The following is an 18,194-nucleotide window of genomic DNA, read 5'->3' on the forward strand; positions in this document are numbered from 1 at the left end:
TGTGTGCGTGTGTGCGTGCGTGCGTGTGTGTGTATCCCACATCTGTTGCTGTTAGGGACAATATAGGATTAATCACAATAATTGCTTGACAAAAATGTAATGTAATGGCAATCCTGGTTAGAGGTAACAATCCTGGTTATTGGTAACAATTCTAGTTAGAGGTAACAATCCTGGTTATAGGTAACAATTCTGGTTACAGGTAGCAATCCTGGTTATAGGTAACAATCCTGGTTATAGGTAACAATCCTGGTAACAGGTAACAATCCTGGTTAGAGGTAACAATTCTGGTTACAGGTAGCAATCCTGGTTATAGGTAACAATCCTGGTTATTGGTAACAATTCTAGTTAGAGGTAACAATCCTGGTTATAGGTAACAATTCTGGTTACAGGTAGCAATCCTGGTTATAGGTAACAATCCTGGTTATAGGTAACAATCCTGGTAACAGGTAACAATCCTGGTTATAGGTAACAATTCTGGTTACAGGTAGCAATCCTGGTTATAGGTAACAATCCTGGTTATAGGTAACAATCCTGATTACAGGTAGCAATCCTGGTTAGAGGTAACAATCCTGGTTATTGGTAACAATTCTGGTTAGAGGTAACAATCCTGGTTATAGGTAACAATTCTGGTTACAGGTAACAATCCTGGTAACAGGTAACAATCCTGGTTACAGGTAACAATCCTGGTAACAGGTAACAATCCTGGTTATAGGTAACAATTCTGGTTACAGGTAGCAAACCTGGTTATAGGTAACAATCCTGGTTATAGGTAACAATCCTGGTTACAGGTAACAATCTTGGTTATGTGTAACAATCCTTTTCATGAACTGTCAACATTATTACGCATTTTAATTGTTAATGATGGAGATTAAGATACGTGAGATTTTTGGTATATATATAAAGCAAATTGAGGTGAGAGTATTGGAGATGTTTTTGGCGGTTGATCTGCTTCTGTTCAGTGGGTGTGCTCTTTTCGAAGGATGGGTCCCGGTCTTTCTCCCGGGGGCCTAGGGATCCTGGGGGACGGGGGTGGTCTGCCGGTTGTCGATGACAACCCAACTAGGAATGGGGGAGGGGCTTTAGCAGGTGGAATAGTGGGAACCAATTGGAGGGTTACTTAGTAGCAATGCAAATATCATGGTAGAGTTACATGGACACTAAATCACTACGGTACATTTTTAATGGAACATTTACAAACATATATTATGATAAATAGATTTCAAACCTGTATCTCATTATGGTAAATGGTGAAATAAGTATAGCCAGTTATAATTTTTATAATTATCTCTAAAACAAAAGCAATTTAGGTCAAAAGAGTCCATATTAACAAAGGAAATTGAATGACTAACAGTACAGTTAGATAGCTATAAAAACTGTACCATAGAGACACAGAATAAGTTAGAGGAAAAACAAAAAGAAATGGAGGAACTTATTCAAGAAAGATCCAGTGTAATATATTATAAAAAATAAAGCGAACTGGATGGAATATGGGGAAAAATGCACCAAATTATTTTTTAATCCTCAACGTTGAAATGCTACCAAAAATAATTTACGGAAACTTGTTACAAATGATGGAGTCATCTGTGATTCACCAAATTATATTTTAAAATAGAAAGCAAAGTACTTGAAGCATATGTTTTCATTTCAGTCTCCATCTTCACTAACCGAAGCTAATTGTATGGATTTTTTTCTATTAATATAAAATTAACATCTGTACAGAAAGACTCATGTGAAGCCAAATTACAGAGGATGAACTTTTTGATGCAATTAAAGCCTTTAAGTCAGTGAAAACTCCAGGGTTGGATGGCATACCAGTTAAGGTATACCAAACTGTTTTTTATATACTCAGAGGACTGTTATTAGCATGTTTTAAACACTCCTATGTAAATGGTAGATTATCAGACACTCAACAAGAAGGTCTGAATTCATTATTACTGAAACAGGATACAAGTGGGAAATATAAAGATCCAGTCCGTTTAAAAAGTTGGAGGCCCCTTACACTTCAGTGTTGTGATGCAAAAATTCTAGCAAAATGTATAGCGCGTAGAATTAAAAAGCTATTGTCGGACATTATTCATTCTAATCAGACAGGTTTTTTACATGGACGATACATTGGAGATAATATAAGGCAAGTACAGGAAACAATAGAACACTATGAAAAATCTGGGAAACCAGGCCTGCTATTCATAGCTGACATTGAAAAGGCTTTTGATAAATTACGACTGGAGTTAATATATAAATACCTGGAACATTTCAATTTTGGAGAATCTCTTATGAAATGGGTTAAAATCATGTATAGTATCCCTAGGTGTACAGTAGTAAATAATGGCTACTTCTCAGAAAGTTTTAAACTGTCAAGAGGAGTAAACAAGGTTGTCCACTATCTGCATATATATATTTTTTATGGCCATCGAAATGTTAGCTATTAAAATCATATCCAGCAATAATATCAAGGGAATGGAAATCCAGGGCTTAAAAAAAGGTGCCATTGTATGCTTTCTTTTAAATCCACAACTTGGATTCTTTTTCTAACCTTTCTGGATTACAACCAAATTATGATAGAGTGGCTTGCGAAAGTATTTATCCCCCTTGACATTTTTCCTATTTTGTTGCCTTACAACCTGGATTTAAAATATTTTTTTTTGAGGGTTCGTATCATTTCATTTAAACAACATGTCTACCACTTGGAAGATGCAAAATATTTTTTATTGTGAAACAAACAAGAAATATAACAAAGAAACAGAAAACTTGAGCGTGCATAACTATTCACCCCAAAAAAGGCAATACTTTGTAGAGCCACCTTTTGCAGCCATTACAGCTGCAAGTCTCTTGGGGTATGTCTTGGCACATCTAGCCACTTCAAGGCTAAACTGCTCCAGCTCCTTCAAGTTGAATGGGTTCTGCTGGTGTACAGCAATCTTTAAGTCATACCACAGATTCTCAACTGGATTGAGGTCTGGGCTTTGACTAAGCAATTCCAAGACATTTAAATGTTTCCCCTTAAACCACTTGACTGTTGCTTTAGTAGTATGCTTAGGATCATTGTCCTGCTGGAAGGTGAACCTCTGTCCCAGTCTCAAATCTCTTGAAGACTGAAACAGGTTTCCCTAAAGAATTTCCATGTATTTAGCACCATCCACCATTCCTTCAATTCTGACCAGTTTCCCAGTCCCTGCCAATGAAAAACATCCCCACAGCATAACGCTGCCACCACCATGATTCACTGTGGGGATGGTGTTCCCGGGGTGATGAGAGGTGTTGGGTTTGCGCGAGATATAGTGTTTTCCTTGATGGCCAAAAAACTCAATTTTAGTCTCATCTGACCAGAGTACCTTCTTCCATGTGTTTGGGGAGTCTCCCACATGTCTTTTGGTGAACACCAAATGTGTTTGCTTATTTATTTCTTTAAGCAATGGCTTTTTTCTGGCCACTCTTCTGTAAAGCCCAGCTCTGTGGAGTGCACGGCTTAAAGTGGTCCTATGGACAGATACTCCAATCTCCGCTGTGGAGCTTTGCAGCTCCTTCAGGGTGATCTTCGGTTGATTTGTTGCGACTCTGAGTAATGGCCTCCTTGCCTGGTCCGTGAGTTTTGGTGGGCGGCCCTTTCTTGGCAGGTGTGGTGCCATATTCTTTCCATTTTTTAATAACGGATTTAATGGTGCTCCGTGGGATGTTCAAAGTTTCAGATATTTTTTTTAACCCAACCCTGATCTCTACGTCTCCACAACTTTGTCCCTGACCTGTTTGGAGATCTCCTTGGTCTTCATAGTGCCGCTTGCTTGGTGGTGCCCCTTGCTTAGTGGTGTTGCAGACTCTGGGGCCAATCAGAACAGGTCTGAGATACACTGAGATCATGTAACAGATCATGTGACACTTAGATTGCACACAGGTGGACTTTATTTAACTAATTATGTGACTTCTGATAAGGCTACCCACCACTGCGACTTGTATGCTCTTGTTGGCTGGCCCTCACTACATACCAGTCGCCAAACCCACTGGCTCCAGGTAATCCTTTACCTTTGCAAGGTAAAGCCCCACCTTGTCTCAGCACACTGGTCACCATAGCAACACCCACCCGTAGCATGCGCTCCAGCCGATATATTTCACTGGTCATCCCCAAAGCCAACACTTACTTTGGCCGCCTTTCCTTCCAGTTCTCTGCTGCCAATGACTGGAACTAATTGCAAGCATCTCTGAAGCTGGAGACTTATGTCTCCCCCTCTAACTTTAGGCATCAGCTGTCAGAGCAGCTTACCGATCACAGTACCTGTACACAGCCAATCTGTAAATAGCACACCCGACTAACTCATCCCCATATTATTACTTACCCTCTTGTTATTTTGCACACTAGTATCTCTACTTGTACATCATCATCTGCACATATATCACTCCAGTATTAATGCTAAATTGTAATTATTTTCACCTCTATGGCCTATTTATTGCCTCCCTACTCTTCTACATTTGCACACACTGTACATAGATTTTTCTATTTTTCTTTTCTTTTGTGTTATTGACTGTACATTTGTTTATGTGTAACTGTGTGTTGTTGTTTTTGTCGCACTGCTTTGCTTTATCTTGGCCAGGTCACTTAGAAATGTCCTTGTTTTTGTAAATGACTATTTATAGTGGAATATCTACATAGGCGTACAGAGGCCCATTATCATCAACCATCACTCCTGTGTTCCAATGGCACGTTGTGTTAGCTAATCCAGGTTTATAATTTTAAAAGGCTAATTGATCATTAGAAAAACCTTTTGCAATTATGTTAGCACAGCTGAAGCTGTTGTTCTGATTAAAGAAGCAATAAAACTGGCCTTCTTTAGACTAGTTGAGATTTTGGAGCATCAGCATTTGTGGGTTCGATTACAGGCTCAGAATGGCCAGAAACAAAGAACTTTCTTCTGAAACTCGTCAGTCTATTCGTGTTCTGAGAAATGAAGGCTATTCCATGCGAGAAATTGCCAAGAAATCAAGCTGTGTACTACTCCCTTCACAGAACAGCACATACTGGCTCTAACCAGAACAGTAAGAGGAGTTGGAGGCACCGGTGCACAACTGAGCAAGAGGACAAGTACATTAAATGGTCTAGTCTGAGAAACAGACGCCTCACAAGTCCTCAACTGGCAGTTTCATTAAATAGTACCCGCAAAACACCAGTCTCAATGTCAACAGTGAAGAGGCGACTCCGGGATGCTGGCCTTCTAGGCAGAGTTCCTCTGTCCAGTGTCTGTGTTCTTTTGCCCATCTTAATCTTTTCTTTTACAGTTTTTTCCAACTGCTTACACACAAAATCTTTTCATGTCACACGATTTTTGAAACCTCTCACTCAAAGTGCAAAACTACACACCAAATATCCAAAAACCATAAGCTATTCCTCAGCCTTTGACTCAGTTGTCAATCGCATAAAACACATTTTTCAAAACACTACACACAATTCTCTACCTAAAACACAAAAATCTAACAGGAAGTGACTTGCTTTCCTTATACACTTATTCACCAGGTCACAGACACACTCCTCACATGTGCAAACACGAATAGCTTAACTGATCACTAACCAATCACTGCTTTATTTTTATTTTTATTTTATTTATTTCACCTTTATTTAACCAGGTAGGCTAGTTGAGAACAAGTTCTCATTTGCAACTGCGAAGATAAAGCCAAGATAAAGCATAGCAGTGTGAACAGACAACAACACAGAGTTACACATGGAGTAAACAATTAACAAGTCAATAACACAGTAGAAAAAAAGAGAGTCTATATACATTGTGTGCAAAAGGCATGAGGAGGTAGGCGAATAATTACAATTTTTAAAATTAACACTGGAGTGATAAATGATCAGATGGCCATGTACAGGTAGATATATTGGTGTGCAAAAGAGCAGAAAAGTAAATAAATATAAACAGTATGGGGATGAGGTAGGTCAAATTGGGTGGGCTATTTACCGATAGACTATGTACAGCTGCAGCGATCGGTTAGCTGCTCAGATAGCAGATGTTTGAAGTTGGTGAGGGAAATAAAAGTCTCCAACTTCAGTGATTTTTGCAATTCGTTACAGTCACAGGCAGCAGAGAACTGGAACGAAAGGCGGCCAAATGAGGTGTTGGCTTTAGGGATGATCAGTGAGATACACCTGCTGGAGCGCGTGCTACGGGTGGGTGTTGCCATCGTGACCAGTGAACTGAGATAAGGCGGAGCTTTACCTAGCATGGACTTGTAGATGACCTGGAGCCAGTGGGTCTGGCAACGAATATGTAGCAAGGGCCAGCCGACTAGAGCATACAGGTCGCAGTGGTGGAAGGTATAAGGTAGTTTAGTAACAAAACGGATGGCACTGTGATAAACTGCATCCAGTTTGCTGAGTAGAGTATTGGAAGCTATTTTGTAGATGACAACGCCGAAGTCGAGGATCGGTAGGATAGTCAGCTTTACTACGGTAAGTTTGGCGGCGTGAGTGAAGTAGGCTTTGTTGCGGAACAGAAAGCCGACTCTAGATTTGATTTTAGATTGGAGATGTTTGATATGAGTCTGTAGTATAGGCCTATAAATGGGTCAAAGGTCAGATTACCTGTTTTGAACAATGGATGCCAAAAATGGACAAAGAGCAAGAGGAGTAGGAGGGAGAGGAAGAGGAAGAGGAAGAAGAGGATGAGGGCAAAGAAGAGAAGGAAGGAGAGCCATCTCTGATGAGATTAGGGCAACACTTGTTGATCATGTGATCAACCACGGTTTGACCATGAGAGAGGCTGGACTGAGAGTCCAGCGCAACTTGAGTCGATTTACAGTGGCGTCCATAATTCGAACCTTCAGAAATGAGAACAAGTATGCAACTATCTAATGACTATTTTAGAATTACAATAATGTACTGTAAAATACCTATGACTGCATAGTACTGCATAAACATAAACTCTAAGCCATCCATTTACTGCACTGCATTGAATGAATGAGGTTGGTTATCATGCTGTACTACATTTTTTTGTGCATTGTTTACAGTTCCTATGCTGAACACATACTGTGTTTGAATTCTGTACAGAGTGGAAAGGCAAAGACATCATGGAGGACGAGGACGCTTGTTTACAGATGTACAAGAGACTGCAACTATAAATATGGTTTTGGCCAACAATGCAATTAGGATTCGAGAGATAAGAAAGCATATCTTGAATAATGATACCATATTTAACAACATCAATGCTGTAAGCCTGTCGACCATACAACGCATCCTCCAACGGCACTGAGTGACGATGAAACAACTTTACAAGGTGCCATTTGAGAGGAACTCTGACAGAGTCAAGAATATGCGACATGACTTTGTAAAGGTATGTATGCCACACTACTTCCAGTACTTCAGACATACCATATTTACTCATCTGTATATCCTTTTGTCTGTTACAGAGAGTATTGGAGCTGAATGCCCTTGTAATTCGCCATTAATTTATTTATGTGGATGAGGTAGGCTTCAGGTTGGCTTCCGTACAACACCGGCCATATGCTCACTTTTCTGGATGCAATTTACACAATGCTTGTCCCTGGTCCAGATCAGGACCCTGCTAGATTTGTGGTTTTATGGGACAATGTTAGTTTTCACCGGGCAGTTCTGGTCCAAAACTGGTTTGCCACCCATCAACAATTTGTAGTTTTGTACCTACCCCCATATTCACCTTTTCTAAATCCCATAGAGGAATTCTTCTCAGCCTGGCGCTGGAAAGTGTATGATCGCCAACCCTATGCCCGCATGCCTCTTCTCCAGGCAATGGAGGACGCATGTGGGGACATAGAGGTTGCCTCTGTCCAAGGTTGGATACGCCATGCTAGGAGATACTTCCCTCGATGTTTGGCAAGGGAAAACGTATCTTGTAATGTGGACGAAGTATTGTGGCCAGACCCAGGCTGGAGAAGAGATGAAGCACTAGCTTAGCACTGGTGACTGGCCCCTGGACTGCCCACATCTTGTGAACTACCCTGCTCTCTGCGCCTGACTTCTCTACCCATTACTCATAGAAGCCGTGACAGAAGTCCGCACCAACTATGGAGTCAGCAGGAGCAGCGACCCTATTACATCAATGGAGGAGTCTGTCCTACATCACACAGCCGTCTTCCATCGGATCGGTTCAGCGATGGACCAGATGATGGAGAGGATGGAGCGATGGGAGAGGAGTGGTTCCCGACATCCACCCCAGCTCCCCCACAGATGACGCAACCCACTCCTCCCACGTCATCGTCTGGTTCAGGGAGGCCACGATTCCGCTGGACATGGTCTCGCGCCCCAAAGGGAGTACGATGAAGCGGCGGCTGGGTGACAGGGTTTTTTGCTCCAGCTTGAGCTCTACCTGGCTACCGTGCGTCCGACTCCCTCGGGTGAGGAGAGTGTGAGCCTCCTCGTCTCCTGTTTGACGGATAGAGCCCTGGAATGGGCCAACGCTGTCTGGAACGGCCCAGACCTGGCTCAGAACCACAACCTGGAGTTCACCAGCCGTTTTCGGGCCGTGTTCGACCACCCACCGGAGGGCCGAGCGGCGGGTGAGCGCCTGTTCCACCTCAGACAGGATACGAGGAGTGCGTAGGACTTCGCCTTGGAGTTCCGGACCTTGGCTGCTGGTGCGGGGTGGAATGACAGGGCCCTGATGGACCACTACTGATGCAGCCTCCGGGAGGACGTCCGCAGGGAGCTAGCTTGTCGGGACACCACACTCTCCCTCGACGAGCTTATAGACATGTCGATCCGACTGGACAACCTGCTGGCTGCCCGCGGGCGTTCAGAGGGGGTCCTGTCAATTCCACCTCCCAGCCCTCCCGCTCCAACTCCGAAGCTGCAGCTAGGGGGACTGCATCTAGGGGGACCGGAGGAGGAGGCTCCTCCTGCACCTACTGCGGCCGGAGTGGACACACTTCGGACCGGTGCTGGAAGAGTCCGTCTGGGAGTCGAGATGGCAGGCGGAACACTTCTCGGCCACCCCAGGTGAGTAGGCACCAAACTCACCCAGAGCTCCCTGTTTGTCACATATTTGTATTTTTTTCCCCTGCGTTTTTTCCCACTCTCCAGCATAAGGCGCTAGTCGATTCAGGCGCAGCTGGGAGTTTTATGGATCGCGGACTCGCTCGTAAGTTGGGTATTCCGTTGGTGCAGATAGACCCACCTTTCCCTGTGCACTCCTTAGATAGCCGACCATTAGGGTCAGGGCTGGTCAGGGAGGCCACGATTCCGCTGGACATGGTAACGCAGGGGGATCATAGGGAGCGGATCAGTTTTTACCTTATTGATTCACCTGCGTTTCCAGTGGTGTTGGAGATTCCCTGGCTGGCTCATTTCCTGGAGACAGGGGGCTCTTCAGGGGTGGTCAGAGGAGTGTTCAGGTAGGTGTATAGGAGTTTCCATCGGTGCCACGTTGGTGGAGAGTCCAGACCAGGTTTCCACTGCGCGCATTCCCCCAGAATATGCCGATTTGGCTATCGCTTTTTGTAAAATAAAGGCGACCAAATTACCACCCCATCGACGGGGGGATTGCGTGACAAACCTCCAGGAGAATGCTGCACTTTGTCACAGGAGTGTACCCATTGTCACAGGAGGAGACGTTGGCTATGGAGACATATGTCACAGAATCTCTGAGACAGGGGTACATTCGGTCCTCCATGTCACCCGTCTCCTCAAGTTTCTTTTTTGTGAAGAAAAAGGAGGGAGGTCTGCGTCCGTGCATTGATTATCGAGGTCTAAATTCGATCACAGTGGGATTTAGTTATCCGCTACCACACCTCACTCCTAACGGCGGTTGAATCATTCCATGCAGCGCCTTTTTTCACAAAACTGGACCTCAGGAGCACGTAGAATCTGGTGCGTATTCGGGAGGGAAACGAGTGGAAAACAGCGTTTAGTACCACATCAGGCCACTATGAGTACCTCTTCATGCCGTATGGGTTAAAGAACTCTCCAGCCGTCTTTCTAACCTTTGTAGATGAGATTCTCAGGGACTTGCACTGGCAGGGTGTGGTGGTATACATTGATGACATCTTGATCTATTCTGCCACACGCGCCGCGCATGTCTCCCTGGTACGCAAGGTACTTGGGCGACTGCTGGAGCATGACCTATACGTCAAGGCTGAGAAATGTGTGTTCTCCAAACGAGCCGTTTCCTTCCTGGGTTATCGCATTTCCACCTCGGGGGTGGTGATGGAGTGTGACCGCGTTAACGCTGAGCGTAATTGGCTGACTCCGACCACGGTAAAGGAGGTACAGCGGTTTTTAGGGTTTGCCAATTACTACCGGAGGTTTATCTGGGGTTTTGGCCAAGTGGCGGCGCCTATTACCTCACTGCTGAAGGAGGGGCCGGTGCGTCTACGGTGGTCGGTCGAGGCAGATGGAGCTTTCAACCAGTTGAAGGAGCTGTTTACTGACGTGCCCGTGTTGGCGCATCCGGACCCTTCGTTAGCATTCATAGTGGAGGTGGATGCGTCCGAGGCTGGGGTTGGAGCATGCTGTCACAGCGCTCGGGCACGCCACCGAAGCCCCGCCCCTGCGCTTTCTTTTCTAAGAAGCTTGGTCCGGCGGAGCGGAACTATGATGTGGGGGACCGGGAGTTGCTAGCTATGGTAAAAGCCCTGAAGGTATGGAGACACTGGCTTGAGGGGGCTAAGCACCCTTTCCTCATCTGGACTGACCATCGCAATCTGGAGTATATCCGGGCGGCGAGGAGACTGAATCCGCGTCAGGCTAGGTGGGCCATGTTCTTTACACGATTTAGATTTACCATCTCTTATAGACCAGGTTCCCTCAACACTAAGGCTGCCTCCTGTCCGGTGTGCGCCCAGAGTAAGGCTCCTAGGCACCTACCTAGAGGGAAGTTACAGCCCCTCCCGGTTCCACAACGGCCCTGGTCTCATCTATCGGTGGACTTTCTTACTGATCTTCCCCCATCTCAGGAGAACACTACATTCTGCTCGTTGTGGATTGGTTCTCTAAGTCCTGCCGTCTCCTTCCATTGCCTGGTCTCCCTACGGCCCTACAGACTGCGGAGGCTCTATTTACCCACATCTTCCGGCACCACGGGGTGCTGGAGGACATCGTATCTGATCGAGGTCCCCAGTTCACGTCCCGGGTTTGGAGGGCATTTAAGGAGCGTCTGGGGGTCTCGGTCAGCCTGACCTCTGGTTATCACTCCGAGAGTAATGGGCAGGTGGAGAGAGTGAACCAGGAAGTGGGTATGTTTCTGAGGTCGTATTGCCAGGACCGGCCAGGAGAATGGGCGAGGTACGTCCCATGGGCTGAGTTGGCCCAGAACTCACTCCGTCACTCCTCCACGAACATGTTGCCATTCCAATGCGTGGTGGGCTACCAGCCGGTCCTGGCTCCGTGGCATCAGAGTCAGACCCAAGCTCCTGCGGTGGAGGAGTGGGTACAGCGCTCTAGGGAGACCTGGCAGGCAGTCCAGGACTCTCTCAAGCAGGCCGGTGGACGGCAGAAGAAGAGCGCTGACCGCCACCGCAGTGAGGCCCCTGTGTTCACACCAGGGGACAGGGTCTGGCTCTCGACCCGAAACCTGCCCCTCCGCCTGCCCTGCCGGAAGCTGGGGCCGCAGTGTGTGGGGCCATTTAAAGTCCTGAGGAGGATACGGTCCGGAGGAGAGGTGCTGGGTACCGGTGGGGGACATTTTGGATCCTTCCCTCTTGAGGGACTTCCACCGCCTCCACCCGGATCGCCCTGCGCCTTGCCCTCCGGGTCGCCCTCGAGGCCGGGGTCGGCGCGCTGCGGGAGCTGTGCGTCAGGGGGGGGTACTGTCACAAATTTCTGTTTATGGTGTGTGATTATTTTGTGGTATTTATTTTTCCGGTCAGTTTCGTCCTGTTGTTTTGACTGGGTTTTTACGAGCCCTTGTGTGTGTGGCATGACCGTCTCTCTGGGTTTTTGCAAAATTAAAAATCCACATCTTGTGAACTACCCTGCTCTCTGCGCCTGACTTCTCCACCCACTACTCATAGAAGCTGTCTTCTAAAGAATATACTTTTGGTTTACATATGTTTATGGTTTTGTTGTATGCTACTGTATACAACAGTAATGTTTGGCCTAATAAATATTTTCTGTTTCTACATTGCATTGGTGTTTACAGTGTACTTGTTACCCCTCTCAGCAGATTACTTTCACTGTAGAACATTGTATTGAAATGTAGATATAAGCCTATGAAAGACCAAAGAGCTTTAGATTTAGAACAACAGTGTTTACATGGTATATCCAGAAATGTACTAATATGAAAGCAGTGTTTGCCATTTGATGCAAATGCTTCATTCTGACATGTGTTTATAGCATTTTGAATGCAGTGTTACATTTTGAATGAGATGTGAGGCATTTAGCATTTTGTGTGTGCGGTTTTGGGAATTGTGTGTAGAGTTTTGAAAAAAGGAGACAGTTTTGAAAACGTGTGTAGGCAGTTGGAAAAAAATTTAATTGGCCTGTCTGAGATATGGTTTTTCTTTGCAACTCTGCCAAGAAAGACCAGCATCCCGGAGTCGCCTCTTCACTGTTGACATTGAGACTGGTGTTTTGCGGGTACTATTTAATGAAGCTGTCAGTTGAGGACTTGTGAGGCGTCTGTTTAGACTAGACACTCTAATGCACTTATCCTCTTGCTCAGTTGTGAATATATATATATATATATATATATATATATATATTTTCCCCCTAAAAGATATATGGGGGATTGGAAGTGATGCAGACAATTTCATTGATGGAAGACACAATCGATCTGCAATATTAAAGCTGATCTAAATAATTAAAGACTCAATGTGTGTCTGTCTCTGTTTCTATGTTTATGATAAGTCTTTTGAGTGTGTGTGTGTGTGTGTGTGTGTGTGTGCGCATGTGTATAAATAAGTGTGTGTGTCTCTGTGTTTCTCTGTATGTGCCTCACCATCCATGTCTAGTCTCTGCATGATGATGGCCAGCTCCACCTCACTGGGCATGTACCCCAGGGATCTCATAGCCATGCCCAGCTCCTGCTTAGAGATGAACCCGTTCCCATCCCGGTCCAGCACCCGGAACGCCTCCCGGATCTCTGCACAGGAACACAGGCATGAACATAGGCATTAACACAGGCACGAACACAGGCACTAACACAGGCACTAACACAAGCATGAACACAGGCATTAACACAGGCATTAACACAGGCATTAACACAGGCATGAACACAGGCATTAACACAGGCATTAACTTAGGCATGAACACAGGCATTAACACAGGCATTAACTCAGGCATGAACACAGGCATGAACACAGGCATGAACACAGGCATACCACAGGCATGAACTCAGGCATGAACACAGGCATGAACACAGGCATTAACTCAGGCATGAACACAGGCATTAACTCAGGCATGAACACAGGCATGAACACAGGCATGAACACAGGCATTAACTCAGGCATTAACACATGCAAATATACACGCATAAATGTGCACACAGACAGACAGACAGACAGACAGACAGGCAGGCAGGCAGGCAGGCAGGCAGGCAGGCACACACACACGCAGGCAGACAGACAGACAGACAAACAACCTTTCCCTCCCTTTTGTTCCATGCTGGCTGAAGACCTAGATAGCCCGTAACTAGCTAACAACCGACACAGATGAAGACCTAGATAGCCCGTAACTAGCTAACACCCGACACAGATGAAGACCTAGATAGCCCGTAACTAGCTAACACCCGACACAGATGAAGACCTAGATAGCCCGTAACTAGCTAACACCCGACACAGATGAAGACCTAGATAGCCCGTTTACTAGCTAACACCCGACACAGATGAAGACCTAGATAGCCCGTAACTAGCTAACACCCGACACAGATGAAGACCTAGATAGCCCGTAACTAGCTAACACCCGACACAGATGAAGACCTAGATAGCCCGTAACTAGCTAACACCCGACACAGATGAAGACCTAGATAGCCCGTAACTAGCTAACACCCGACACAGATGAAGACCTAGATAGCCCGTAACTAGCTAACACCCGACACAGATGAAGACCTAGATAGCCCGTAACTAGCTAACACCCGACACAGATGAAGACCTAGATAGCCCGTAACTAGCTAACAACCGACACAGATGAAGACCTAGATAGCCCGTAACTAGCTAACAACCGACACAGATGAAGACCTAGATAGCCCGTAACTAGCTAACACCCAACACAGATGAAAAGGGAAACATATTTAAGCATCTTTGCCATAGATGTGTAAACTTGAATTATATTTGCTGACACCTTACAGCCAAACTTTGGCACCAGTAGAGTAGCTATCTATCTATATAAACCACGTCCTTCCGCAAAAACACGCCTTCTCCGATGTTGGTTATAAGGCAGTGCTTATTTAAATTATTTAAGAGAATATTATGTTACCATTGGTCTATTAAAATGAGAGTTAGGGTGATGTCATCCTATCCCCTTAATTATCCCGCCTCCTGAATCTAGGTGTTTGACATGGGAGAGGGGACCAGTAACTTAATGATCAAACTTTATCAATATAGAAGCAACAGTCATATTCATACTTTGGTCGTCATACTTTGATCTGGTTTCATACAAATATCATCCCATTTCATGAAAAACTTGATTTTGACTGTTGTGACCTTTAAGTATTTTTTGTGTGGCCCCACCTAAAGTGTGGGCTATTTATACTTTATAAATACTTTATAAATGTTTTGAGTGACCAGTGTAATTTCTCACTAAAAGATAGACATACCATTGGTAAACATTCCAGCAATACCTGATGCTCCTTACGGTCTAAAAATAGCCTACAACCTATACTTGGTAAAACAATAAGCATACAACACACAATGTTAAAGGAAATATATCAAACATTTTGGATGAGTTTCCTTTTGCGAGGGTGGAGACTTCCCAAACTGGAACTCCCAATTTTGAAGACATATGGATCTAGAATTGAATCACGCAGCTGGCTAAATTAGGCAAGATTTTAGTTCTGGGTTAAACAAAATGAAACTGCTCTAAGGAGTGACTGCTGCAATCCACACTTTGGTTTTGTTAAAAAAGTCATTCCCAAGAAATGCTTATTTTAGCATTTACGGGCAAAAATATTATTTTACTCAGCATAAGGTGTGTCTGAAGTTACACTATTCAGACCTCTTGACTTTTTCCACATTTTGTTACATTACAGCCTTATTCTAAAATGATTTAAATTATGGATACATTTTATGTCGTCAATCTACACACAATACCCCATAATGACAAAGCTAAAACAGTTGTTTCGACATTTTTTCAAATGTATCAAGAATAAAAAACAGAAATACCTTATTTAAATAAGTATTCAGACCCTTTGCTATGAGACTCGAAATTGAGCTCAGGTACATCCTGTTTCCATTGATCATCCTTGAGATGTTTCTACCACTTCATTGGAGTCAACCTGTGGTAAATTCAATTGAATGGACATGATCAGAGGAAACACTGTGCACCTGGCGACCTGGTTAGCATGCACTGCGCCCGGCCCGCCACAGGAGTCGCTGGTGCGCGATGAGACAAGGATATCCCTACCGGCCAAGCCCTCCCTAACCCGGACAACGCTAGGCCAGTTGTGCGTCGCCCCACGGACTTCCCGGTAACAGCCGGATACGACAGAGACTGGGCGCGAACCCAGAGTCTCTCAGTGCCCTAGACCACTGCGCCACCCGGCAGGCCCGCCTCCATCATTCTTAAACGGAATACATTTGGAACCACCAAGACTCTTCCTAGAGCTGGCCGCCCGGCCAAACTGCGCAATCTGGGGAGAAGGGCCTTGGTCAGGGAGGTGACCAAGAACCCAATGGTAACATGACAGAGTTCCAGAGTTCCCCTGTGGGAATGGGACAACCTTCCAGAAGGACAACCATTTCTGCAGCACTCAACCAAACAAGATTCTCTGGTCTCATGAAACCAAGATTGAACTCTTTGGCCTGAATGCCAAGCGTCACGTCTGGAGGAAACCTGGCACCATCCCTACGTTGAAGCATGGTGGTGGCAGCATCATGCTGTGGGGATGTTTTTCAGCGGCAGGGACTGGGAGACTAGTCAAGATGGAGGCAAAGATGAACGGAGCAAAGTACACAGTGATCCTTGATGAAAACCTTCTCTGGAGAGCTCAGGACCTCAGATTGGGGTGAAGGTTAATGTTCCAATACAGCCAAGACAACGCAGGAGTGGCTTTGGGACAAGTCTCTGAATGTCCTTGAGTGGCCCAGCCAGAGCCAGGACTTAAAACACAATCAAACATCTCTGGAGAGACCTGAAAATAGCTGTGCAGCGACGCTCCTCATCCAACCTGACAGAGCTTGAGAGGAGAGGATCTGCAGAGAAGAATGGGAGAAACTCCCCAAATACAGGTGTGCCAAGCTTGTAGCGTCATACCCAATAAGACTCGACACTGTAATTGCTTCAACCAAGTACTGAGTAAAGGGTCTGAATAATTATGTAAATGTGATATTTCTTTTTTAAATTTTTAGTACATTTGCAAACATTTCTGAACCTGGGTTTTGTCTTGTCATTATGGGGTATTGTGTGTAGACTGATGAGTACATTTTTTTTGAATCCATTTTAGAATAAGGCTGTAACGTAACAAAATGTTCAATGGGTCTGAATACTTTCCGAATGCACGTATATATTTTTTTATGTATGTGCTTATTGTTTAATCATTTATATTTTTTGAGACCTTAAAGAGCATCAGGTACTGCTGGAATGTCTACCAATGGCATTTCCATCTTTTTGCAAGAATTTACACTGATCACTCAAAACATTTATAAAGTATTTATAAATGATAAATAGCCCACACGTTCTATGAAGCCACACAAAAATACTTAACTAATGATTAGTAAATGGTTTATAATTACTTATATTAAGCATCTTATGAATGATCTGATGAATCGTTTTTAAATACTTGTAATTTTTATTATAAAAGTGTAAATAACTAGGTTACATATACAAATGTGTGAGTAATGAGGAATAAAAATTAAGAAACGATTTACTAAATCATAAAAAAATATTTATTATGTGGAGTGCTACCCAAACATTCATTAAATGCATTATCAATGGCTCCGTTCATTTTGTCTTCTCGTCTTCCTGCCTGCTTCCCTCCCTCCCTCCCTCCCTCTAATTACAAAAAGCAGGAAGAACAGAAGAACAAAACTATAACTACCATATTTGACCTGCAGCTCCGTTCTTACATTCACCACACAATCAACATCAGACAATCAGACGTGATACAAGGATAAGCCTTATATTGACAACAAGTCTTTTCTCCTGCCGGAGCCTTTGTGTTTAACTCCCAGAAGCTAATCTTCCTCTCACCACCCGTCTCAATATGCTATACACTAAGCTCCTTTGTCTTTGTCAACCTTTCTTCTTCCCTCTCTCTCTGTTGTGGTTTATTTCAGTCACTTCCTGTATTTAACCAACCCTAGGGGGAGTCACACTTCTTTCAGAGGGAACCCTTTGACACATAACACCTACAGCCTTTCTACTGATTCCACTCAGTTAAAACCCTTCCAGTTCCCACATAATTTGAGGTACAGAGGGTGTTCAATTAAAACCCTTTATGTTCTCCCACCATTAGAGGTAGAGGGGGTTCTGACTGAAGCTCCACTTCCTGTTCCCCCATCATTAGAGGTACAGAGGGTGTTCCGACTGAAGCTCCACTTCCTGTTCCCCCATCATTAGAGGTACAGTAGGTGTTCTGACTGAAGCTCCACTTCCTGTTCCCCCACCATTAGAGGTACAGAAGGTGTTCTGACTGAAGCTATAGACTGGAGTATATCTGCATCTAAAATATGATCCTATTTCCTATATAAGCTAGTGCACTACTTTTGACCAGAGCCCTATATAGTAGTACACAATGTAGAGCCATGTAGAGGCACCTATGTGGTCCTGGTCGAAAGTATTACACTATTTAGGATCCAGAAGAGAGTATTATTTGGGATTTGTCCTCTAAGTCCACTCCAGCCTCCCTCTCAAAGCAGCCGTCCACCTGCCTAATTACCTGTCAATCAACTGATAGCTTAGAGGTCATTTTAACAGACCATCAGGACAATGTCGGTCTGACTTCACCCAGTTAACTTCTATGTGATTCAACCTGTTTCATTGCATGTCTCTCTTATCAACCCCTTTAATAATCTAAATCCTATCAAACTGTTAAAAGAGGAGAACGTCTCGACATTAAAGGAAGAGGTCTTTGTATTTTGTAATGGGG

General features: G+C 44.5%; 1 protein-coding gene across 2 annotated transcripts in view; it reads right to left on the reverse strand.

Annotated features, from left to right (window-relative positions):
• The window catches only part of LOC110509452 (calcium-binding protein 8-like), a 63,170-nt gene that overhangs the window by 22,360 nt on the left and 22,616 nt on the right, over nucleotides 1-18,194 (reverse strand). For both annotated transcript variants that reach the window (XM_036968056.1, XM_036968055.1), the window contains exon 3: nucleotides 12,891-13,034. In XM_036968056.1, coding sequence (XP_036823951.1) covers nucleotides 12,891-13,034 — 144 coding nt within the window. The remainder of the gene's footprint in view (nucleotides 1-12,890; nucleotides 13,035-18,194) is intronic.

This window comes from Oncorhynchus mykiss, chromosome Y (genome assembly GCF_013265735.2).
Source record: "Oncorhynchus mykiss isolate Arlee chromosome Y, USDA_OmykA_1.1, whole genome shotgun sequence".
Lineage (NCBI taxonomy): Eukaryota > Metazoa > Chordata > Actinopteri > Salmoniformes > Salmonidae > Oncorhynchus > Oncorhynchus mykiss.